General features: G+C 35.1%; 1 protein-coding gene across 3 annotated transcripts in view; it reads left to right on the forward strand.

Annotated features, from left to right (window-relative positions):
- The window catches only part of PIK3C2G (phosphatidylinositol-4-phosphate 3-kinase, catalytic subunit type 2 gamma), a 382509-nt gene that overhangs the window by 323028 nt on the left and 39056 nt on the right, over positions 1-20425 (forward strand). For all 3 annotated transcript variants that reach the window (XM_011954723.1, XM_011954732.1, XM_011954742.1), the window contains 2 exons: positions 1024-1099; positions 16387-16481. In XM_011954723.1, the coding sequence (XP_011810113.1) occupies positions 1024-1099; positions 16387-16481 (171 nt within the window). The remainder of the gene's footprint in view (positions 1-1023; positions 1100-16386; positions 16482-20425) is intronic.

A 20425-nucleotide genomic window follows, 5' to 3' on the forward strand; every position in this document is an offset into this window, starting at 1 on the left:
AATATGTGCCAGTTTTACTAAGGAAAAGCTATTCCCAGACTTCCCAGTTAGCCATTCATTTGGAGACCAGGTTAAATGTCAATTTGGCCAGGCGCGGTGGCTCAAGCCTGTAATCCCAGCACTTTGGGAGGCCGAGACGGGTGGATTGCGAGGTCAGGAGATCGAGACCATCCTGGCTAACACGGTGAAACCTGGTGTCTACTAAAAAAATACAAAAAAACTAGCCGGACGATGTGGCAGGCGCCTGTAGTCCCAGTTACTCGGGAGGCTGAGGCAGGAGAATGGCGTAAACCCGGGAGGCGGAGCTTGCAGTGAGCTGAGATCCGGCCACTATACTCCAGCCTGGGCGACAGAGCGCGACTCCGTCTCAAAAAAAAAAAATGTCAATTTGTTTGTGATTATCCCTATTTAAAAGAGAAACATGCTTCTCTGTACATAGTAAAATTATATATAACTAGAATTTTTATTAAAGTAATAATCTGTTTTCTCCACTTAATTGTGTTCTAAAGAGAGAGAACACCTTATACATCTTTCTGTCTTGAAATATCCCCTGACATTCCTTAGTGCTCTGAGTGTAGTCAGTACTCAGCAAGTATTCCTAGAATTGAACCTTGAGTAGTAATTGTTACTCACTAAGTGAGCATCTGTGTCCCACTCAGAGTAATTTTTCTCAGAAAGGCGATCCAAGGATACACCTTGTTTTCAAAAATTGAGATGTGAAATGCATGCATATTTGTAAAATTCAAGAATGTGGACATTTATGATGAGGTCCAAGAGCAGAGCACACTTGAACCTCTTGAAGAAATAGAAAGTAATCTGACCTCCAATCACACAAAAGTTTAGTTTAACTTAACGGTAAAATGATAGCATTGACCTAATAAACCTTTCTAATATACTTTCTATTTGTGGAATCTACAACAGGTATCTATTTTAAAATGATATACATGGCAATTGTATGTAATAATGAATAGGAGTAACAAATATAAGAAATGAAGAAATATTATGTTTCGTTTTGTTTTTCAGAGTGATTGTGTTCTTAGCTTTTTCCTCTCTGAGGCTGTGCAACAAACAGTTGAAGAATCATCACTTGTGTACCTAGGTAAGTAAATTTGTCATTATATTACGTGCAGTGATTTTCAATATAATTGGACAAAAAGATATCACAACTATTTTTTTTTCAATTTTTCAATTAAAATCTCTTTTTAAGACTAAGCCTTTGATACTCTTTTATAACCATTTCCATAGCATAAACTTGAATAATCCAGATTTTGAAAAAATAAAACATGAGGTTGTAGAATTCTCATAAAAAATTGTAGAATTCTAGAGGTGTGGGGCTTTGATGAAAGGTTGACTCTATTCTGTCACTAAAGTCTCTCAAGAAAATTGTTTCTCTGTGTTTCAAGAAATTAAATTGCAGACTACTGTCAAATCTTTTTTATTTTGATTATAATATTATTTTTTGAAAGGTATTTTGAAATACATTTGTACACATTAAAAATTTAGCATTATTAGTGCAAAAACTAAAATGGTTGAGAACTTTTTTTAAATTTCTTACATCATATAATATTCAAGATTTGTTTCAGCAGTGATGAGTGACAAAAGATTTGATTCTCAATACATTTAGATTATAGGCTATGTATTCAATACAATGTATTATCTTAAAACAACAGAACTCATATTTCCTAGCACAATATGCAAACTATTACAACAAGCAAGGATTAGCAGGAAGTTATTCCTTCTTCTGCTAATCAGATTATTTTCTTTTTCACGTTTTTGAATTCTTAATTCTTTTGTCACAGAACATTAGCTGGTTCTAAGCAAGGAGCACAATACTTATTTTAAGCACTATTCCTGTCTGTTGAAAATAAGTGTATGTTATTAAATGATTACATGGTGAAATCATTCGAGTATATTAAAATGTTGGTTTACCTAGGAAAACATTAAGCAAAAAACTCAGATTTCACCATTTTACTACCTCTGCCAGTTAATTAAGAGGGTGGATTCCAGATACCTGTGTATCTAGGCACATGACTTAGAAAAATAATAGCGATATTTAACTCTAAATCTGGGAGATACTAATACTCTTTGCCTTTACTCACTAACTAAACATGCCTTGGGAGAACAATTGAGGAATTTAAGGAATTTATCTTGCTCAAATGCCAATTCAATCATCTCTCTTCTCTACTTAAACCTCCTCTTTGGCTTCTGATTGCCCTTAGGCAAGGCCAGCTATATCCACTTGTGACCTGCACGGTCACACAGGGCAGGGTGCTGAGAAAGTTCTTGCACTTGGTTTAATACTCTGCTGCCACTGTCTTGAAATTCTTAATAAGTTTTGAAAAACCATCCCCACATTTTTATTTTGCACTGGGCCCCACCAATTATGTAGCTGGTCTTGGCCTTTGGATAAACATCAAAACTCTCATCATGGCATTCCAGCAGAATATGGTCTTTGCTATACACTCCTAGAATGTTACTTCTTCAAAACACTTATTGCCGTGATAATTCTCGCTTGTGTGTTTATTTGCAGACTAGAAATCCACTGGGGATAATCCATGTCCATATGGTTCACCATTGTATCCCTGGGATCATGTACAGTGTCTGGGCTACTATAGTTTTTCAATAAATAATTACTGAATAAATGATAGATGACAAAAAGAACAGTTATGGAGGACACCTTGATATTCTCTATCAAGGTAGCGTGGCATTTGTAAAATAATTTTCGATTTTGGTTTTTCCTCTCTTGTCCTTATCAAAATGATGCTATTCCTCCCAAACTGATTACTTCATGTGTAAATGTCCTGGCACAAGAAATTCAAGGCCTCCCAACCACTAAAATTATCTTAACGTTATCACTTGGAATAAAAAATTCTACAAATTATTACACTAAATATTATGGAACCAGACTCAACAAAGCAGTAACCAAAAAAGTTGCTGGATTTTATTTTAAGTGTGACATGATCCTGTATATTCTCCCAAAATTAATATAGACCACATACCAAATAAAATAAAATAAAAAATAAAATAAAATTATCTACTCACATCTACTACATAGCTTTGACACACAGAAGATAGATATTTGTCAAGGTATGGAAATAATAACATAGGTAATGGAGTAGAACATGATCAAACCCAGCAATTGTCAGGGTCAAGAGGATGAGTTAATGAGCATGATTAAGCACCATTAATAATTACAAATGATTGCAAAGAGAAGCTTTCAATCATTACCTCATATCACTACCTCCCATTTGAGATGTTAATTTAAAAGAGAACTTGAGGCCATGCCGTCTACATGGCAGGGTCTCACTAGTTAATGGTTTAGCTACTTGCTCTGGCAGAGCCCAGATCAATTATCCATGGGTTGAAGTATGGTACTCAGGTTTTCAATTAAAATGTTAATGATGTGAAAGGCCAAGCAGTGTAAGAATAGAACTATTTAAAAATAAATACTTGTGTTAATTTGTTTCTGAAACATTCAGTTGAAAGCTTTGAAATAGTAGCCATTTTGCTATGTTGTATGACCTCATGTTTTTAATTAGAAAAATATTTTAGAATTTTGCATGTCTCTGATCTGGGAAGGAAGGAAAAGATTAAAAGATGATGAGTTAGAGGGCTTTCTCTAATTACCTCATCTCTAACATCTGGGTGTGAAGGATATAACTAAAATCTAAGAAATCAAGCAATAAAAAAATCTATATCTGTGTTAGGGAAACACCAAAAAAAAAACAAGAAAAATCACAACATTGAATATAATTGGGTGATAGATGAAATAGAGTGAGAAAGATTGTGCACACTAATTTCACCTTTATCTTTACTCATTTAGGAAACAAGTATTGTCAAAAGAAATAAAAAGTCTAACACTATTAAATAAAGGCAATTGCTAAAACAAAAGTAGCAACTTTCTTAGGTACAATAAATACATGAAAATAAAAGCAAATTACTTAGCAAAAGACTTCCTTTAAAAATCATAAAAATAATAATATAAAGCATTAAGACAAACCTAAGAGAAAACTAATCTATTATATTAATAAGTATAAATGGGCTTGACTCATCTATTAAGGAAGTTCTTTTTCAAACTGGAATAAAAATGCAAATTATAACTCTCTGTGAAAACACACCTAAAATAAAGTGATTGTAAAAGGTTGAAAATTAAAATATAGCCATGGGTATATTAGGCAAAGCAGAGAAAATTCAATCAGAGGTCACAATCTTGATGAAGAAAAGGAGGAATTTAGGCTAAAAAGCATTGAATTGAATAAGAGACAGAATTTTATAATGAGTACAATTCTCAGTAAAGATAGGCACAGTTATGACTACATAGCAAATGATATGACAGTCACATATATAAAGCAGAAATTATTGAACACACAAGAAGAAACACACAAAAACACACTAGTAGTAGGATACTCTAATTCACGTCTTGATTTATGAAAGCCCAAATGGAAAAAACTAAGTAGATTTATAGAAAAATAAAGTAGTTAATAAGTCAAATTTTTTATCCTGAAAAAAAAGTATCTTCTCTTCAAATGCCTATGAAAGTTTATAAAATAGATGATATATTTGACTACAGAAAAGCTCAATAAAGTCCAAAAAGTAAAAATAATGTAGTTGAAATTCTTTAATCATTTTATCACTTTAACGAAGTGAAAATGTAATGGAAATTTTCAGAAAACTAGAAGACATTTAGGTTTAGGAATTAAAAAAAAATCTTTTGAACAACTGGTGGATCAAAAGGATTACCAAAAAAATTTGCTAAATTTCTAAAGACTAGCGATAGGGAAATACTACATCTCAGAAACCATGAAAGATAAAACTATGCTCAGAGGAAAATTGGAATAAGAGTTACAAACCAAATGAAACAAACAAAAAAAGGATAAAGATAAAAGTAGATTTCAATTAGTTAGAACAAAGAAAACAGTGGAACAAATTAGAAGTAAAAAGTAAACAATAAAATAAATAAGTCACTATCTAACCTAATCCAAAATGGGGAGTAATACAAGTACACAAATATTAAAACAAAAGGAAATGCAAGAATTAACCATAGAAAGATGAAATTAAACAATAGTAACAGACTACCTGTTCAATTCCAGAAAATAAATTTGTAAATCCGTCTGAAAGTGATAATTTTCTAGGAAAACAAAATATACTTGGCCCAGAGAAGATGATTCTAACAAGATTAAGTTTGATCAAATAAATACAATATAATGCTTCAAAATGCAAGCAAAACTTTTATAGTTTTAAGAAAGTACCAAGTTCAGATGATTTCCAGAGGAATTCTACCAAACTCTTTAAAAGCAGATAATTTCACTGTTACTTAAACACTTCCAGAGCAGAGAAAAAGAAAGAAAAATTTCCATATTACTTTTATGATGCACAAAAAGTATTTATACCAGTAGCTTCTAGGATTACAAGGGTGGCAAATAAGAAATCACAGATCAATCTCACTTATGAATATCAATGAAAAATTCTAAATACATTATTAGCCAAAATAATCCATCAGCACACTAAAGGAATATAATTCACCATGATAGAAATGCAAGAACAGTTCAATATTAGTACTATACGTAATATATAATACATATTATCATATTGATGTATTTAAGGATAAAAATCACATGGTCACCTCTATAGACCCTGAAAAGGCGTTTGATAAAATTGAGTGAGCTTTCTTAATAAAACAACCAATAAAATAAAAATTTAAAAAAAATATCCTGTCATTTGTGGTAACTTGGATGGAACCGGAGGACATTATGTTAAGTGAAATAAGCCAGGAGCAGAAAGTTAAACACCATATATTTTCACTCATATGTGGAAGCTTAAAAACATTGATCTCAAAGGAGTAAAAAGTAGAACAGAGGATACTAGAGGATGAGAAGGGTGGGGGTAAAGGAGAGATGGAGAGAGATTTTTTTTAAAGAATACAAAATTACAGCTAGATAGGTGGAATAAGATCTAGTGTTCTATACCACGTAGGATGTAGGGTGACTATAGTTAACGATAATATGTTAACGATGAATCTGTAAATTACTTGGGGCAGTATGGCCATTTTAATGATATTGATACTTCGAGTCTGTGGGCATGGAATTTTTTTTCATTCAAATTACCAATGTCATTTTTCACAGAATTTGAAAAAATATTCTAAAATTCATATGGAACAACAACAAGAAAAGCCCAAATAGCAAAGCAAAAAGAACAAAGTCAGAGGCATCACATTACCTGACTTTCAACTATACTAGACATTAGAGAGCCGGGCTGAGGGAAATACAGGGGTAGAGGAAGCAGCAGAAAGCCCTGTGAGTTCGCTGGGTCCCCAGGCAGCCATTCCTGCCTGGCACCACAGGGATCTATCAGTGGGGTGGCCAGAGGAGGGGGTAAAACTGCACAGGGAGAAAGAATTCTCTAGCCGAACTTTGTAACAATTTGAATGGGACTAGAAGCCTCCTGGCCAGAACTCAGGGGAGGGTATGAATCTGGCTTGCAGACTTCACAGGCAGGGGAAGAACTAAAGCCCTTTTCTTTTGCAACAGGGAGGTGGAAAACTTTGGGCAAGTTTTCAAGTGTGACTCACCTTACTCGAGGCTGTTGCGGGGGACACTGTGGGAGTGAGATTGGCCCTTCAGTTTGCGTGGGAGCTGGGTGAGGCCTGTGACTGCTGGCTTTCCCCCACTTCCCTGGCAACCTGCATGACTTAGCAGAGGCAGCTATAATCCTCCTAGGCACACAACTCCAGTGACCTGGGACCTCACCCCCACCCCCCACAGCAGTCACAGCAAGACCAGTCCAAGGAGAGTCTGAGCTCAGAAACACCTAGCCCCGCCCCCACCTGATGATCCCTGCCTGCCCACCCTTGTAGTGGGCAACAAAAGACATGTAATCTTGGGAGTGCTAGGACCCTGCCCACTGCTGGTCCCCCTCCACGCTACTAGACTGATGCTTTCTGGAAAGCGCCACCTCCTGGCAGGAGGCCATCAGCACAAGAGCATTAAACCACCAAAGCTAAGGACCCCTACAGAGTCTATTGCACCTTCTGCCACCTCACCAAAACAGATGCTGGTATCCATGGCTGAGAGACCCATAGATAGTACAAATCAAAGGACTCTGTGCAGACAACCCCCAGTACCAGCCCAAAGCCAGGTAGGCTCACTGGGTGGATGAACCCAGAAGAGACAACAATCACCACACTTGGGCTCACAGGAAGCTACATCCACAGGAAAAGGGGGAGAGTACTACATCAAGGAACACCCCGTGGAACAAAAAAAATCTGAACAACATCCTTCAGCCCTAGACTTTCCCTCTGACAGAGACTACCCAAATGAGAAGGAACCAGAAAACCAATCCTGCTAAAATGACAAAACAAGGCTCATTAACACCCACCAAAAATCACACTAGTTCACCAGCAGTGGATCCAAACCAAGAAGAAATCCCTGATTTACCTGAAAAAGAATTCAAGAGGTTAGTTATTAAGCTAATCAGGGAAAGTCCAGAGAAAGGCAAAGGCCAATGCAAAGAGATCCAAAATATGTTTCAAGAAGTGAAGGGAAAAATATTCAAGGACATAGATAGCTTAAAAAAATAAAATATTTAGGAAAATTTGGACACACTTTTAGAAATGCAAAATGCCCTGGAAATTTTCAGAAATATAATTGAACAAGTAGAAGAAAGAAATTCAGAGCTTGAAAACAAGGCCTTTGAATTAACTTAGTCTAACAAAGACAAAAAAAGAATAAGAAAATATGAACAAAGCCTCCAAGAAGTCTGAGATTATGTTAAATGACCAAACCTAAGAATAATCGGTGTTCCTTAGAAAGAAGACATTTCTAAAAGCTTGGAAAACATATCAGGGGGAATAATCAAGCAAAACTTCCCCAGCCTTGCTAGAGTCCTAGCCATGCAAATAGAAGAAGCACCAGGAACACCTGGGAATTTCTGGCAAAAAGTTCTTCTCCTAAGCACATTGTCGTCAGGTTATCCAAATTAAGACAAAGGAAAGACTGTTAAGACCTGTGAGACAGAAGCACCAGTTAACCTATAAAGGAAAAGCTATCAGATTAACAGCAGATTTCTCAGGAAAAACCCTACGAGCCAGAAAGCATTTGGGCCCTATATTCAGCCTCCTAAAACAAAACAATTATCAGCCAAGAGTTTTATATCCAGTGAAAGTAAGCATCATTTATGAAGGAAAGATACAGTCTTTTTCAGACAAACAAATGCTGAGAGAATTCACCATTACCAAACCACTACTACAAGAACTGCTAAAAAGAGCTCCAAATCTTGAATCAAATCCTGGAAACACATCAAAAAGAATATCTTTAAAGCATACATCACATAGGACCTATAAAACAAAAATGCAAGTTAAAAAGCTAAACAAAGCAAAACAAACAAAAAACGAAGGTACACAGGCAACAAAGAGCATGATGAATGCAACAGTACCTCACATTTCAATGCCAACATTGAAGGTAAATGGCCTAAATGCTCCACTTAAAAGATACAGAACCACAGAATGCATAAGAACTCACCAACCAACTATCTGCTGCCTTCAGGAGACTCACCTAACACATAAGCACTCATATAAACTTAGAATAAATAGGTAGAAAAAGGCATTTCATGCAAATGTACACCAAAAGTGAGCAGGGTTAGCTATTCTTATACCAGACAAAACAAACTTTAAAGCAACAGCGATTAAAAGAAACAAAGAGGGACAGTATATAATGGTAAAAGGCATAGTCCAACAGGAAACTATCACAAACCTAAACATGTATGCACCTAACACTGGAGCTCCCAAAGTTATAAAACAGTTACTAGTAGACCTAAGAAATGAGATAGACAGCAACACAGTAATAGTAGGGCACTTCAATACTCCACTGACAGCACTAGACAGGTCATCAAGACAGAAAGTCAACAGAGAAACAATGAATTTTAACTATACCTTGGAGCAAATGGACGTAACAGATATATCTAGAACATTTCATCTAGCAACCACAGAATACACATTCCATTCAACAGTGCATGGAACTTTCTCCAAGATAGACCATATGATAGGCCATAAAATAAGTCTCAATAAATTTAAGAAAATTGAAATTATATCAAACACTCTCTCAAACTATAATGGAGTAAAACTGAAAATCAACTCCAAAAGGAATCTTCAAAACCACACAAATACATGGAAATTAAAAAACCTGTTCCTGAATGAGAACGAAACCAAGATGGAAATTTAAAAATTCTTTGAACTGAATGACAATAATGACACAACCTATCAAAACCTCCGGGATACAGTTAAGGCTATGCTAACAGGAAAGTTCACAGCCCGCCTACATCAAAAAGTCTGAAAGAGCACAGAAACAATCTAAGGTCACACCTCAAGGAACTAGAGAAACAAGAACAAACCAAACCTAAACTCAGCAGAAGAGAGGAAATAACCAAGATCAGAGCAGAATTAAATGAAATTGAAACCAAAAAAAATACAAAAGATGAATGAAACAAAAAGCTGGTTCTTTGGAAATATAAATAAAATTGATAGACTATTGGCAAGATTAACCAAGAAAAGAAAGAAAATCCAAATAACTTCACAGAGAAATGAAACAGGAGATATTACAATAGACACCACTGAAAAAAAGATCATTCAAGGGTACTATTAACACCTTTACACACATAAGCTAGAAAACCTAGATGACATGGATAAATTCCTGGGAAAATACAACCCTTGTAGCTTAAATCAGGAATAATTAGATACCCTGAACAGAACAATAATAAGCAGTGAGATTAAAATGGTGGTTAATGAATTACTGACAAAAAAGTCCAGGACCGGATGGATTCACAGCAGAATTCTACCAGACATTCAAAGAAGAATTGGTACCAATCCTTTTGACACTATTCCACAAGACAGAGAAAGAAAGACCCCTCCCTAATTCATTATATGAAGCCAGCATCATGCTAATACCAAAGCCAGGAAAGGACATAACCAAAAAAGGAAACTGCAGACCAATATCCTTGATGAACGTAAATGCTAAAATCCTTAACTAAATACTACCTAACCAAATCCAACATCCAACAACATATCAAAAAGATAATCCACCATGATCAAGTGGGTTTCATACCAGGAATGCAGGGATGGTTTAATATACGCAAGTCAATAAATGTGGTACACCACATAAACAGAATTAAATACAAAAATCACATTACCATTCCAACTGATGCAGAAAAAGTATTCAACAAAATCTAGCATGGCTTTATGTTTAAAACCCTCAGCAGGCCAGGCGTGGTGGCTCACGCCTGTAATCCCAGCACTTTGGGAGGCTGAGGCAGATGGATCATGAGGTCAGGAGATTGAGACCATGCTGGCTAACATGGTGAAACCCCATCTCTATTAAAACTAAAAAAAAATTTGCTGGGCCTGGTGGTGGGTGCCTGTAGTCCCAGCTACTTGGGAAGCTGAGGCAGGAGAATGGCGTGAATACAGGAAGCGGAGCTTGCAGTAAGCCAAGATTGCACCACTGCACTCCAGCCTGGGAAAAAGAGTGAGACTCTGTCTCAAAAAAAAAAAAAAAAAGAAAAGAAAAGAAAAGAAAAAAAACCCTCAGCAAAATCAGCATTAAGGGATGTAATGTAACAAAATCCATCTACGACAAACTCACAGCCAAACTAATACTGAATGCGGAAAAGTTAAAAGCATTTCCTTTTAGAACTGGAACAAGAAAAGGATGCCCACTCTTACATCTCCTCTTCAACATTGTATTGGAAGTCCTCGCTTCAGCAATCAGAAAAGCAAAAGAAATAAAGGGCATCCAAATCAGTAAAGAGAAAATCAAACTGTCCCTCTTTGCTGACGATATGATCGTTTACCTTGAAAACCCTAAAGACTCCTCCAGAAAGCTCCTAGAACTGATAAAAGAATTCAACAAAGTTTCCAGATACAAGATTAGTGTACACAAATCAGTAACTCTTCTATACACCAACAGTGACCAAGCGGAGAATCAAATCAAGAGCTCAACTTCTTTTACAATAGCTGCAAAAGATAAAAATAAATAAAGTACTTAGGAATATACCTAACAAAGGAGTTGAAGGACCTCTACAAGGAAAACTACAAAGCACTGCTGAAATAAATCATAGATTACACAAACAAATGGAAACACATCCCATGCTCATGGGTGCGTAGAATCAATATTGCGAAAATGAGCATACTGCCAAAAGCAATCTACAAATTCAACACAACCCCTATCAAAATACCACCATCATTCCTCACAGAATTAGAAAAAAACAATTCTAAAATTCATATGGAACCAAAAAAGAGCTTGCATAGCCAAAGCAAGACTAGGCAAAAAGAACAAATCTGGAAGCATCACACTACCTGATTTCAAACTATACTATAAGGCCGTAGTCACCCAAACAGCATGGTACTGGTATAAAAATAGGCATATAGAGCAATGGAACAGAACAGAGAACCCAGAAATAAACCCAAATACTTACAGCCAACTGATCTTTGACAAAGCAAACAAAAACATAAAGTGGGAAAGGACATCCTTTCAACAAATGGTGCTGGGATAATTGGCTAACCACATGTAGGAGATTGAAACTGGATCCTCATCTCTTACCTTATACAAAAATCAACTCAAGATGGATTAAGGACTTAAACTTAAGACCTGAAACTAAATAAAAATTCTAGAAGATAACATTGGAAAAACCCTTCTAGACATTGGCTTAGGCAACAATTTCATGACCTAGAACCCAAAAGCAAATGTAATAAAAACAAAGATAAATAGCTGGGACCTAATTAAACGAAAGCATCTTTGTACAGTAAAAGGAACGGTCAGCAGAGTAAACCGACAACCCACAGAGTGAGAGTAAATCTTCACAGTCTATACATCTGACAGAGGACTAATATCCAGAATCTACAATGAACTCAAACAAATTAGTAAGAAAAAAACAAACAATTCTATCAAGAAGTAGGCTAAGGTCATGAATAGACAATTCTCAAAAGAAGATATATACAAATGGCCAACAAACATATGAAAAAATGCTTACTGTCCCTAATGATCAGGAAAATGCAAATCAAAACCACAATGCAATACCACCTTACTCCGGCAAGAATGGCCGTAATAAAAAAATCAAAAACCAGTAGATGTTGGCATGGGTGTGGCAATCAGGGAACACTTCTACAGTGCTAGTGGGAATGTAAACTAGGGAAATAAAGTTGCACACCTATAGTCATCTGATCTTCCATAGAACCAAAAAAACAAGCAAGGGGGAAAGGACTTCCTGTTCAATAAATGGTTGTTGTATACATATATAAAATGCACATTTTATATAGTAAATTTATGTCTATATGTAACATATAATTGATACCTATATATCAATTTTGTATTTGATACTTTGTTGAAATCTCTTATTTATGATAGACATTATCCTCTTAGGTAGGAAAATTCAACATCATAAAGACATATTTCCAATTAATTTTGAAATGTAATAAAATTTTTAAAAAAATATCAGCAGGTTTTCTTCCAAGTAGATAGCCTAATTCTACAGCTCACAAACAAAGAAAAGAAAGAAAAAATAGAAAAGCTTAGTAAAAACAGAGCAATGAGTGAAGACAAGGCCCACTAGATATCAAAACATATTATAAAACCTCAATAATTAAAACAGTGCTGTGTCAGTGGATAAATAGATGAATAAATGCAATGTAATAGGATTTTCAAAAATACCTGTATGGCCAAATACAGTCAGGAGTTTAGTATGTGACCAAAACCGTAAGGGAAAATTCAAAAAATGGTGTTGGGATACTATACTTCATACCATATAGCAGGATAAGTAACAAATGGAGGAAGTATTTTAAATATAAGTAATGAAATCACACATGTGACAATGAAAACAGAAAAACTCCTTTATAATCTTGAAATGAATTACTATAGCTGTGACTCCAAAATCCAGAAGCCACAACAACCCTGCATGCCATAAAGCACCATAGCAAACTCAATAAAATAAAAAGGTAAATGACAAAATGGGTGAAATTTTTGCAATTCATTACAGACAAGGGATTTTTTATCTAACACCTAACTATCATGTAGAATATGATAAGAAAAAGATATATAACCAAATAAAAAATTGAGTAAACAGTGTAAAAAGATAACCTACAAAAAAGAAAATACAAGTGACTCTTAACCAAGTGAAAAGATACTCAACCTCACTCAGATAAATGCAAATTTAAATTACACTGACACCATTTTTTTCTAATCAGATTGGCAAAACCCCAAAAATTTAATTAACAAGCTTGGTTATAAATCAGCAGGCACTCATACACTCCTGGTAATAATGCAAATTGTTAGAACCTCCATGGAAGGCAGCTGGCAATATTCATCAAAACTACAAATGCTAATACTCTTTGACCTGCAATCCTGATATTGGTAGTTTATCTTGTGATATTTGTGCATAGATACAGAATGATGCAGGTACAAAATGATTCACGCAATATGATTTTTAATAGCTGCAAAACATTGGAAACAATCCACCTACCCATGAATTAGCAACTAGTATTTTCATATAATGGAATACTAAGAACCTATATTTTAAAAAATAAAGATATGTATTACTGATATGAAAATATCTCCAAAATATATTTGGAGAATGATGAATACACTATGCTTATTAAAAAGAGTGAAATAGAATTACTTATCTATATTTGCAAATATGAAGCAACTCCCCCCAAAAATGTATCCCTCTGGAGAGATACATTGGAAACTAATAAAATAATGATAGGAGAAATGGGTGGATAGATGTCAGGAAGACTTTTTATGTGTACTTAAAATTTTTTGCATATGAATATATCATGTGAAAAAAGTGAAAACTTGAGATACCATTTTCTAATGCCAATGGACATATTTTGCATAATAAGCAATGTATTCGCTGCTGTAGTACCGTGCATCAAGCATCTCAACACAATCATCCTTAAAATCAAAAATATTTTAACAGTTCTTGAGGTTACTATAAATGGTTAATCTAAGCATAGTTGAATCCCTCAGACTAACCTGAAGCAGAAGACCAACATATCCTAGCGTCCTCTTGAACTTATTAAGCTATTCACAAATGTCCCTCTTGAGTTCATTTAAGCTGTTTTTCTTATGTTGTCACCTGGCTTATAAACCAGGCACTTATAAACACAGACTCAGGAGATCACTTAAACCTGTACCATTTATTGTCCCTATGACTTTGGATCAAGTGCCTGAGTTTCCTCAAGTGTAAAATGGAGACAATACAAATTTCGTAGATTTGCTATGATGATTCAATGGGTTACTGTACATAAAGCTCTTAGCCTGGCACACAGTCAAAGCTACAGAAATAGTAAGCGTCTCTACTCCTACTACAACATTGACTACTGAGTGTCAATTCCCAGTGGTGTGAATTTTCACTGGGTTCTGAGCTCTGGCATGTTTTGATGGATACTTTAGTTACTAATCTTGCACAAGAGGTCGAGGGGGAAATATCTTCAGTCAGTTCAAGTGGCAATTGTACTTTTACTATTTAGGCAGTCAATCCCAAATTTATGCTAATTTTCTACCTTCGAATTAAAACTTCTCTGATTAAATACATTGGATGTCTACTTAACAATTCTTCTACTCTGTAATTCAAATATAATGTTCATTGTGCCTCAAAACGTCATCAGCATTTTTAGCACCTTTATACCAAACAGCTTTTTATTATGAAATGCAATTTACTTCAGTCTTACTCAGAATTAACTCATACTATCTCTAACTCACATCTCCCAGTTATTGTAATCAAGATATTATAAGTGATTTTTTATTATATTACCATTTCAATGGTAAAAAGCATCCTTTTCAATGTCAGAAATCCATATTATTAACAATAAAATTAATATCACCTCATATAATGTATAAATTACTCAAATAAATGTAGAAAGCTTTGAAAAGTTATATATTTAAAAATTATACTGATCAGGTATAACTGCACTGCTCAGGTATAATTTTCAAATATTACGGAAGATTAGAAAGTTAGGATTGACTATCTGATGACCATTGACAAATTTTTTGTTATTAATAAATTGGTCTCTAAATTCCCCCAGATAACATACAACCAGAGATTATAAGGGAAATATTAGTAAAACTATAAATTATGTTTAATCCTTGGGCAGTAAACAATAAATTTTTAATTTAAAAAACTAAAATTCTCATTTTAATGATGTTGCGATACAACTCAAAAGAAAAATTAAGGTTACTGTTGTTATTAAATAAATGTTTAATGTGCACATTATGGAGTAAGCATTGGCTTATGCCCCTTGGGGAGATAGGGCTAAAAAGTAAGCCCTGAGATAGATTGTAATCCCCTAAACAAATTGAGGCATATAAAATAATTACAATGTAAAGATTCCATGATAAGGGCTGTGCTAGGAGAGTTCAAGGAGAGATGACCACACAAACTATTTTGCATTTTAATTAAGCTTTGCAGAAAGGTAGAAGTTCAATAGACAAAAATGGTTAACGAGATCATTTTAATTACAAGGAATAATATGAGAAACTACCAGAAAGAAATAGTAGAGCCTGTTTGTAGGACTAAGCATATGAATGAAAGCATAGAATAAAAGTGAGAAATAAAACAGTAATAAGAAGCTACAATACAAGGCTGACAAATTTAGACCTTTTTTATAAGCAATGGAAATCTGTGAAAGGCATTTTGATCAAAAAATAATTTTATAAAATTTATTGTCTGAAACTTACATTGGTAATGGTATACAAATAGATTTGGATTCTGTGCAGGGAGTGGGAGGAGTGAGAGAATATCCTAGTAGTTTAGGCAAAACGTTTATATGAGTTTGAATTAGGTGCTATGGGATGAGAAAAAAGAGATTAGTACAAATTAACCACTTACTATGTCACAACTTTTGAATTTTATCAGTTAATCATCTCAACCACCCATCTCAAAAAGTAACTATTATTTCCATTTTATATAAAGTTGATTAATTTAGTCATGATGACAAAGTCATGAACAGTAGTGCTGGGCCTTGAACCCCAGGTTCACTGATTTCTAAAGGCCACACTTTTAATCTCGGTGACCTCTAATACTTCAAGCTCATTATAATGAATGCTAAGGAGAAAATTGGAACCAAAAATAACACTGAGGTTTTAAGCTTAAGTTGTTGAGAAAATAATGGTATCAATCAAAACAAAATATGAAATATTAGGGGAAGAGTTAAAGATTAGACACAAATACCACCTCTATCTAATCAACTCCACCTCCTTAAGAGCATTAAGATTCTTCAACATTATCTGAAGAATGTTTATTCTACTTATTATTTATCAGTCCTGTTTTAGTTTTTAAATGTTTGATTGCTCCTGTGCTGAGCCCTTTCCAACTGAACTCACTGAAATTCTACTCTTTTATCAGGTGAGAAGTTTCCAGACAAGAAGCCTAAGGTGCAGTTAGTCATATCCTATGAGGATGTGAAGCTGACCATACTAGTGAAACACATGAAAAACATTGTAAGTTTATTATGTATAATAAGAAACACGTAAGCCTACATTCAGAAGTCACTTACCTCCTTTAGGCAATTAGTGTCAACATTAGTTAGAGGAATGGGTATCTCGGCCAAGTTTAAGTAAGGAACAATGAGCCAATTACAATATTTTTGCCTCAGGATGACTGTGATCCTTGGGGTAAAGACTCTAAAATACTTCACAAGGGAAGTCCTAGAATAAACATTAAACTTCATTCAAAATGTCAGGGAAAAAAACTAGGGAAAAGGCTCTGAAATAACCGGATTAGCTGGAGGATCAAAGGGTAAAAGAAAAAAGGCTGGGTCCCAATAATTTCCAACTATCTATCTCAACACGCTGAACTTGGTGGAGAATTCACTCCATCTCTTTGCATCACGCCAGTACCTTCCCTGAAACCAAGAACTCTTAGGGTTCTCTCCCAAACTCCCATTGTACATTGACTTTAGAGCATCATACAGTTATCATATTGTGATGTAATTCCTTATGCATGTTTCCTTCTCCTCAAAAAATAATAGTGTTTTGAGAACGGAAACCCCATCTTTGTTTCCGTGTCCCCATCCCAGAACCTAGAACAAAATCTATAGTTAGCCTCCAAAGAAAACTAAAAGTTCCACTCTCTATTACATGCCACTTATGGTTGGCGTAAGTCAGAGGCATTGATGGTAACTGGACCGTATCATTAAGAAAGAGAGGAAGCTTTCTGTGTCACAGGGTAAGTGACTAATGACCTGAGTTGGGGTGTAGCAAACAGAAGGAAAACACTAAACCTCACCAACTATTTTAATCTTCCTTGAGCCTAGACAAAATGGGTTCTCCACATGGTAAAAACTTCCCAGGAGACTATGTCAGATGTGGAGAAAGTCAGTAACACAATTTTTGCTCTCTTCTTTGTGTATATAAATCTCTGAGGATGCCTTTGGAAGATCTAAAAGAGCAAACTCTTCTCCATATGACATGCATCCATATTAAAACAATATTAAAACAATAAATATTTGTTTGGTGAACAAATAATTGGCATAATTTGAAGAGAATACATTCATTACAAATTAATTTTTATTCAGACATCCAAGAATGCGTGTTTATAAACCTCTGGTGCTCACTATCAGCAATTTTTGTAGTATCTGGGCAAATATTTTAAAATTTTCTGCAAATCTTTTACTAATTAAAACAATTATTTTCCATTGTTTTTCACTAGATAATTACTTTAAATGAGAATAGCAGTTTTTTAAGAAACCCTTACATTGCAAAATGAAGATTCAGTTCAACATTATTTATGGCTACATGCATGTTGATGGATTTTAAGCAACTATATAAACATATATGATAAAACAATAGAATATTAAGAAATATTGTTAATCAAATTAACAAAACTTATATATGTATTTCATATATGAAAATAAGCCTTGAACACAGTCCTCTTAGAAATGATATATTTATTCCAGTAATGTTATCATTGCTCAAAACATTTTAGAACATGCCTGATGAAATTGCTTTTAGACTGGGCATGTAAACCAAACAGTAAACTTGGTGATATTACTCAATGGTCACTCCTGATTTTTGATCAAAAGCGATATTAACCAACCTGGTCACCCATTTCAATCACCAGATGAATCACCAAATTACTTTTGACAGTTTTCAAAAATGCATTTTACACTCAGATGAAATTACAGTACCAATGAAGATCTTCAAAATCAATGTGATGCAAGCATGAAGCAGGGATAGGAGGAGTGAATGGGAAAGAGCAAGAGTTTAAGATTGAGAGTTTAAAATTGAGATCAAGTTATAGGTAAATAGAAAATGACCAAATGACCCTAAAAATAGTGAAAAAACACTTAGGGTCATGAGAACCTCTACATTACCAATGCTGTCAAAAAGAGCTATTAATGATGTAGTAATATTTGCTTCAGTCTGCCTTCTCAGTTTACTTACTAGTTCCTCTCTTCTCTCTAATCTCAACATTGAAAGGTTTTTAGTGCCTTAAAATTAGATCCTAGACCTCTCCTCTTTTTCTACCTCTAGCCTCATGGCTTTAAACATTACTTACTTGTTTTTCTTTTCCAAATCTACAATTCCAGCTTGGAACTCTCATCTGAAATCCAGAGTTGTATGTACAACTGACTATCAACAGCCCTAGTATAAATATAATAGGCGTCTCAGATTCAATATGCACCAAACTTCTCATGACTGCCCCTCTAAACCTACATCGTTTGCCACCTTTTTCATCTCAGTTAATAGCACCTTCATTCTCTAGTTACTCAGGTTAAAACCTTAGAGTCATTTTGACTCCTCTCCCTCCCCAAAAGCTACATCCATTTTACCAGCAAATTCTGTTATTCTGCTTTCAAAATAAATCCAGAACACATCAACTTTCTCCTCCACTGCTTCCATTTTTGGTTCAAGTCACCAGGATCTCTTACTTGAATTACTGCTGCAGTTTCTTAACAGTTGACTCTGCTTCTGTCCTTCTTTATAATCTCTTTTTAATCTAGCAGCCAGAATGTTCCTTTGAGAATAGAAGTCAGATCCTGTCATTCCTCCCTTCATATCCCTTTGGGGAAGGAGTCTCCTATAACTTGTAACGAAAGTCAAGGTACTTGTTAATGACCTGTGAGACCCTATCAATCTGCTCTCTTGACCTCTTAAACCTCATCCCTACCACAGACTCCCTCAGTCACTCCATGCCAGCCTCAGTGTCTTCTTTGCTGTTCCTTGAACATGGCAGGCTTGTTGCTGCCCCAGGACTTTCGTATCTGCTACTCCATTTACCTAGAATGCTCTTCACAAGTTCATGGATCAATATTCTCCATGGCTCAATCTCACATGTCCTGAATGCTTGTATTTTATTGACACCTTTTCAGTAAAGTCCTATCTGATTCCCAAATGTAAAACCACAACACTGCTCCCCTTTGTTGTCACTTTCAATCTTTCTTTTCTACTTTATTTTCTTTCTTCCCCTGTGCCACTGCTATAACCCAAGGTGTATAGAATAGGGCCAAGTATATAGTAGGTGCTCAGTAAAGCCTTGGTTAAATAAAAGAATGTCAACTGATTTCTCATGTGAACAACTAAGAATTAGGATGTTTTCATCTTCCAAAAATCATCACAGCAAAGTTATGCATTGCATTTTCCACAGCTTCCTTTAGATGATTATTTTGTTTCTTCCGCTTAAAACAACTTTCTACTATAAATGACATAAAAATCCATCTATAAATTCTCAACATATTTTATTTGCTAATTTCAAGTTTTAGCTAATTGTTGTTTATTTGTCAATCCTTTAGTATGTTCACATACCAAAATAATAGACTAAAATTGGACTTGATTTTATATTAATGTTAAAATGAATTATTATGCCTAGAGTTCTGTTATGTTTAATATTAAGTTTGATGAAAAGTATTGTTTATCTTTTATTAAATCTATGAAGCTTTGCTCTGAGAGTTACTTTCCTCCTGTGAGATCACAAGCTAAAATAAAATTGCTAAAATTCTTTCCCTTTCAAAGCATCACAATATGATTCACTCTAGCAAACAGAGACTGATGAAGTAGTGCAAGTATTTAAAAGCTTGTCCACAGCCGGGCACGGTGGCTCACACCTGTAATCCCAGCACTTTGGGAGGCCAAGGTGGGTGGATCATGAGGTCAGGAGATCGAGACCATCCTGGCTACCACTATGAAACCTCGTCTCTACTAAAAATACAAAAAAGTAGCTGGGCGTGGTGGCGTGTGCCTGTAGTTACAGCTGCTGGGGAGGCTGAGGTGGGTGGATCATGAGGTCAGGAGATCGAGACCATCCTGGCTACCACTATGAAACCTCATCTCTACTAAAAATACAAAAAAGTAGCTGGGCGTGGTGGCGTGTGCCTGTAGTTACAGCTGCTGGGGAGGCTGAGGCAGGAGAATGGTGTGAATCCGGGAGGCAGAACTTGCAGTGA

This window comes from Colobus angolensis, unplaced genomic scaffold (genome assembly GCF_000951035.1).
Source record: "Colobus angolensis palliatus isolate OR3802 unplaced genomic scaffold, Cang.pa_1.0 Scaffold11, whole genome shotgun sequence".
Classification (NCBI taxonomy): domain Eukaryota; kingdom Metazoa; phylum Chordata; class Mammalia; order Primates; family Cercopithecidae; genus Colobus; species Colobus angolensis.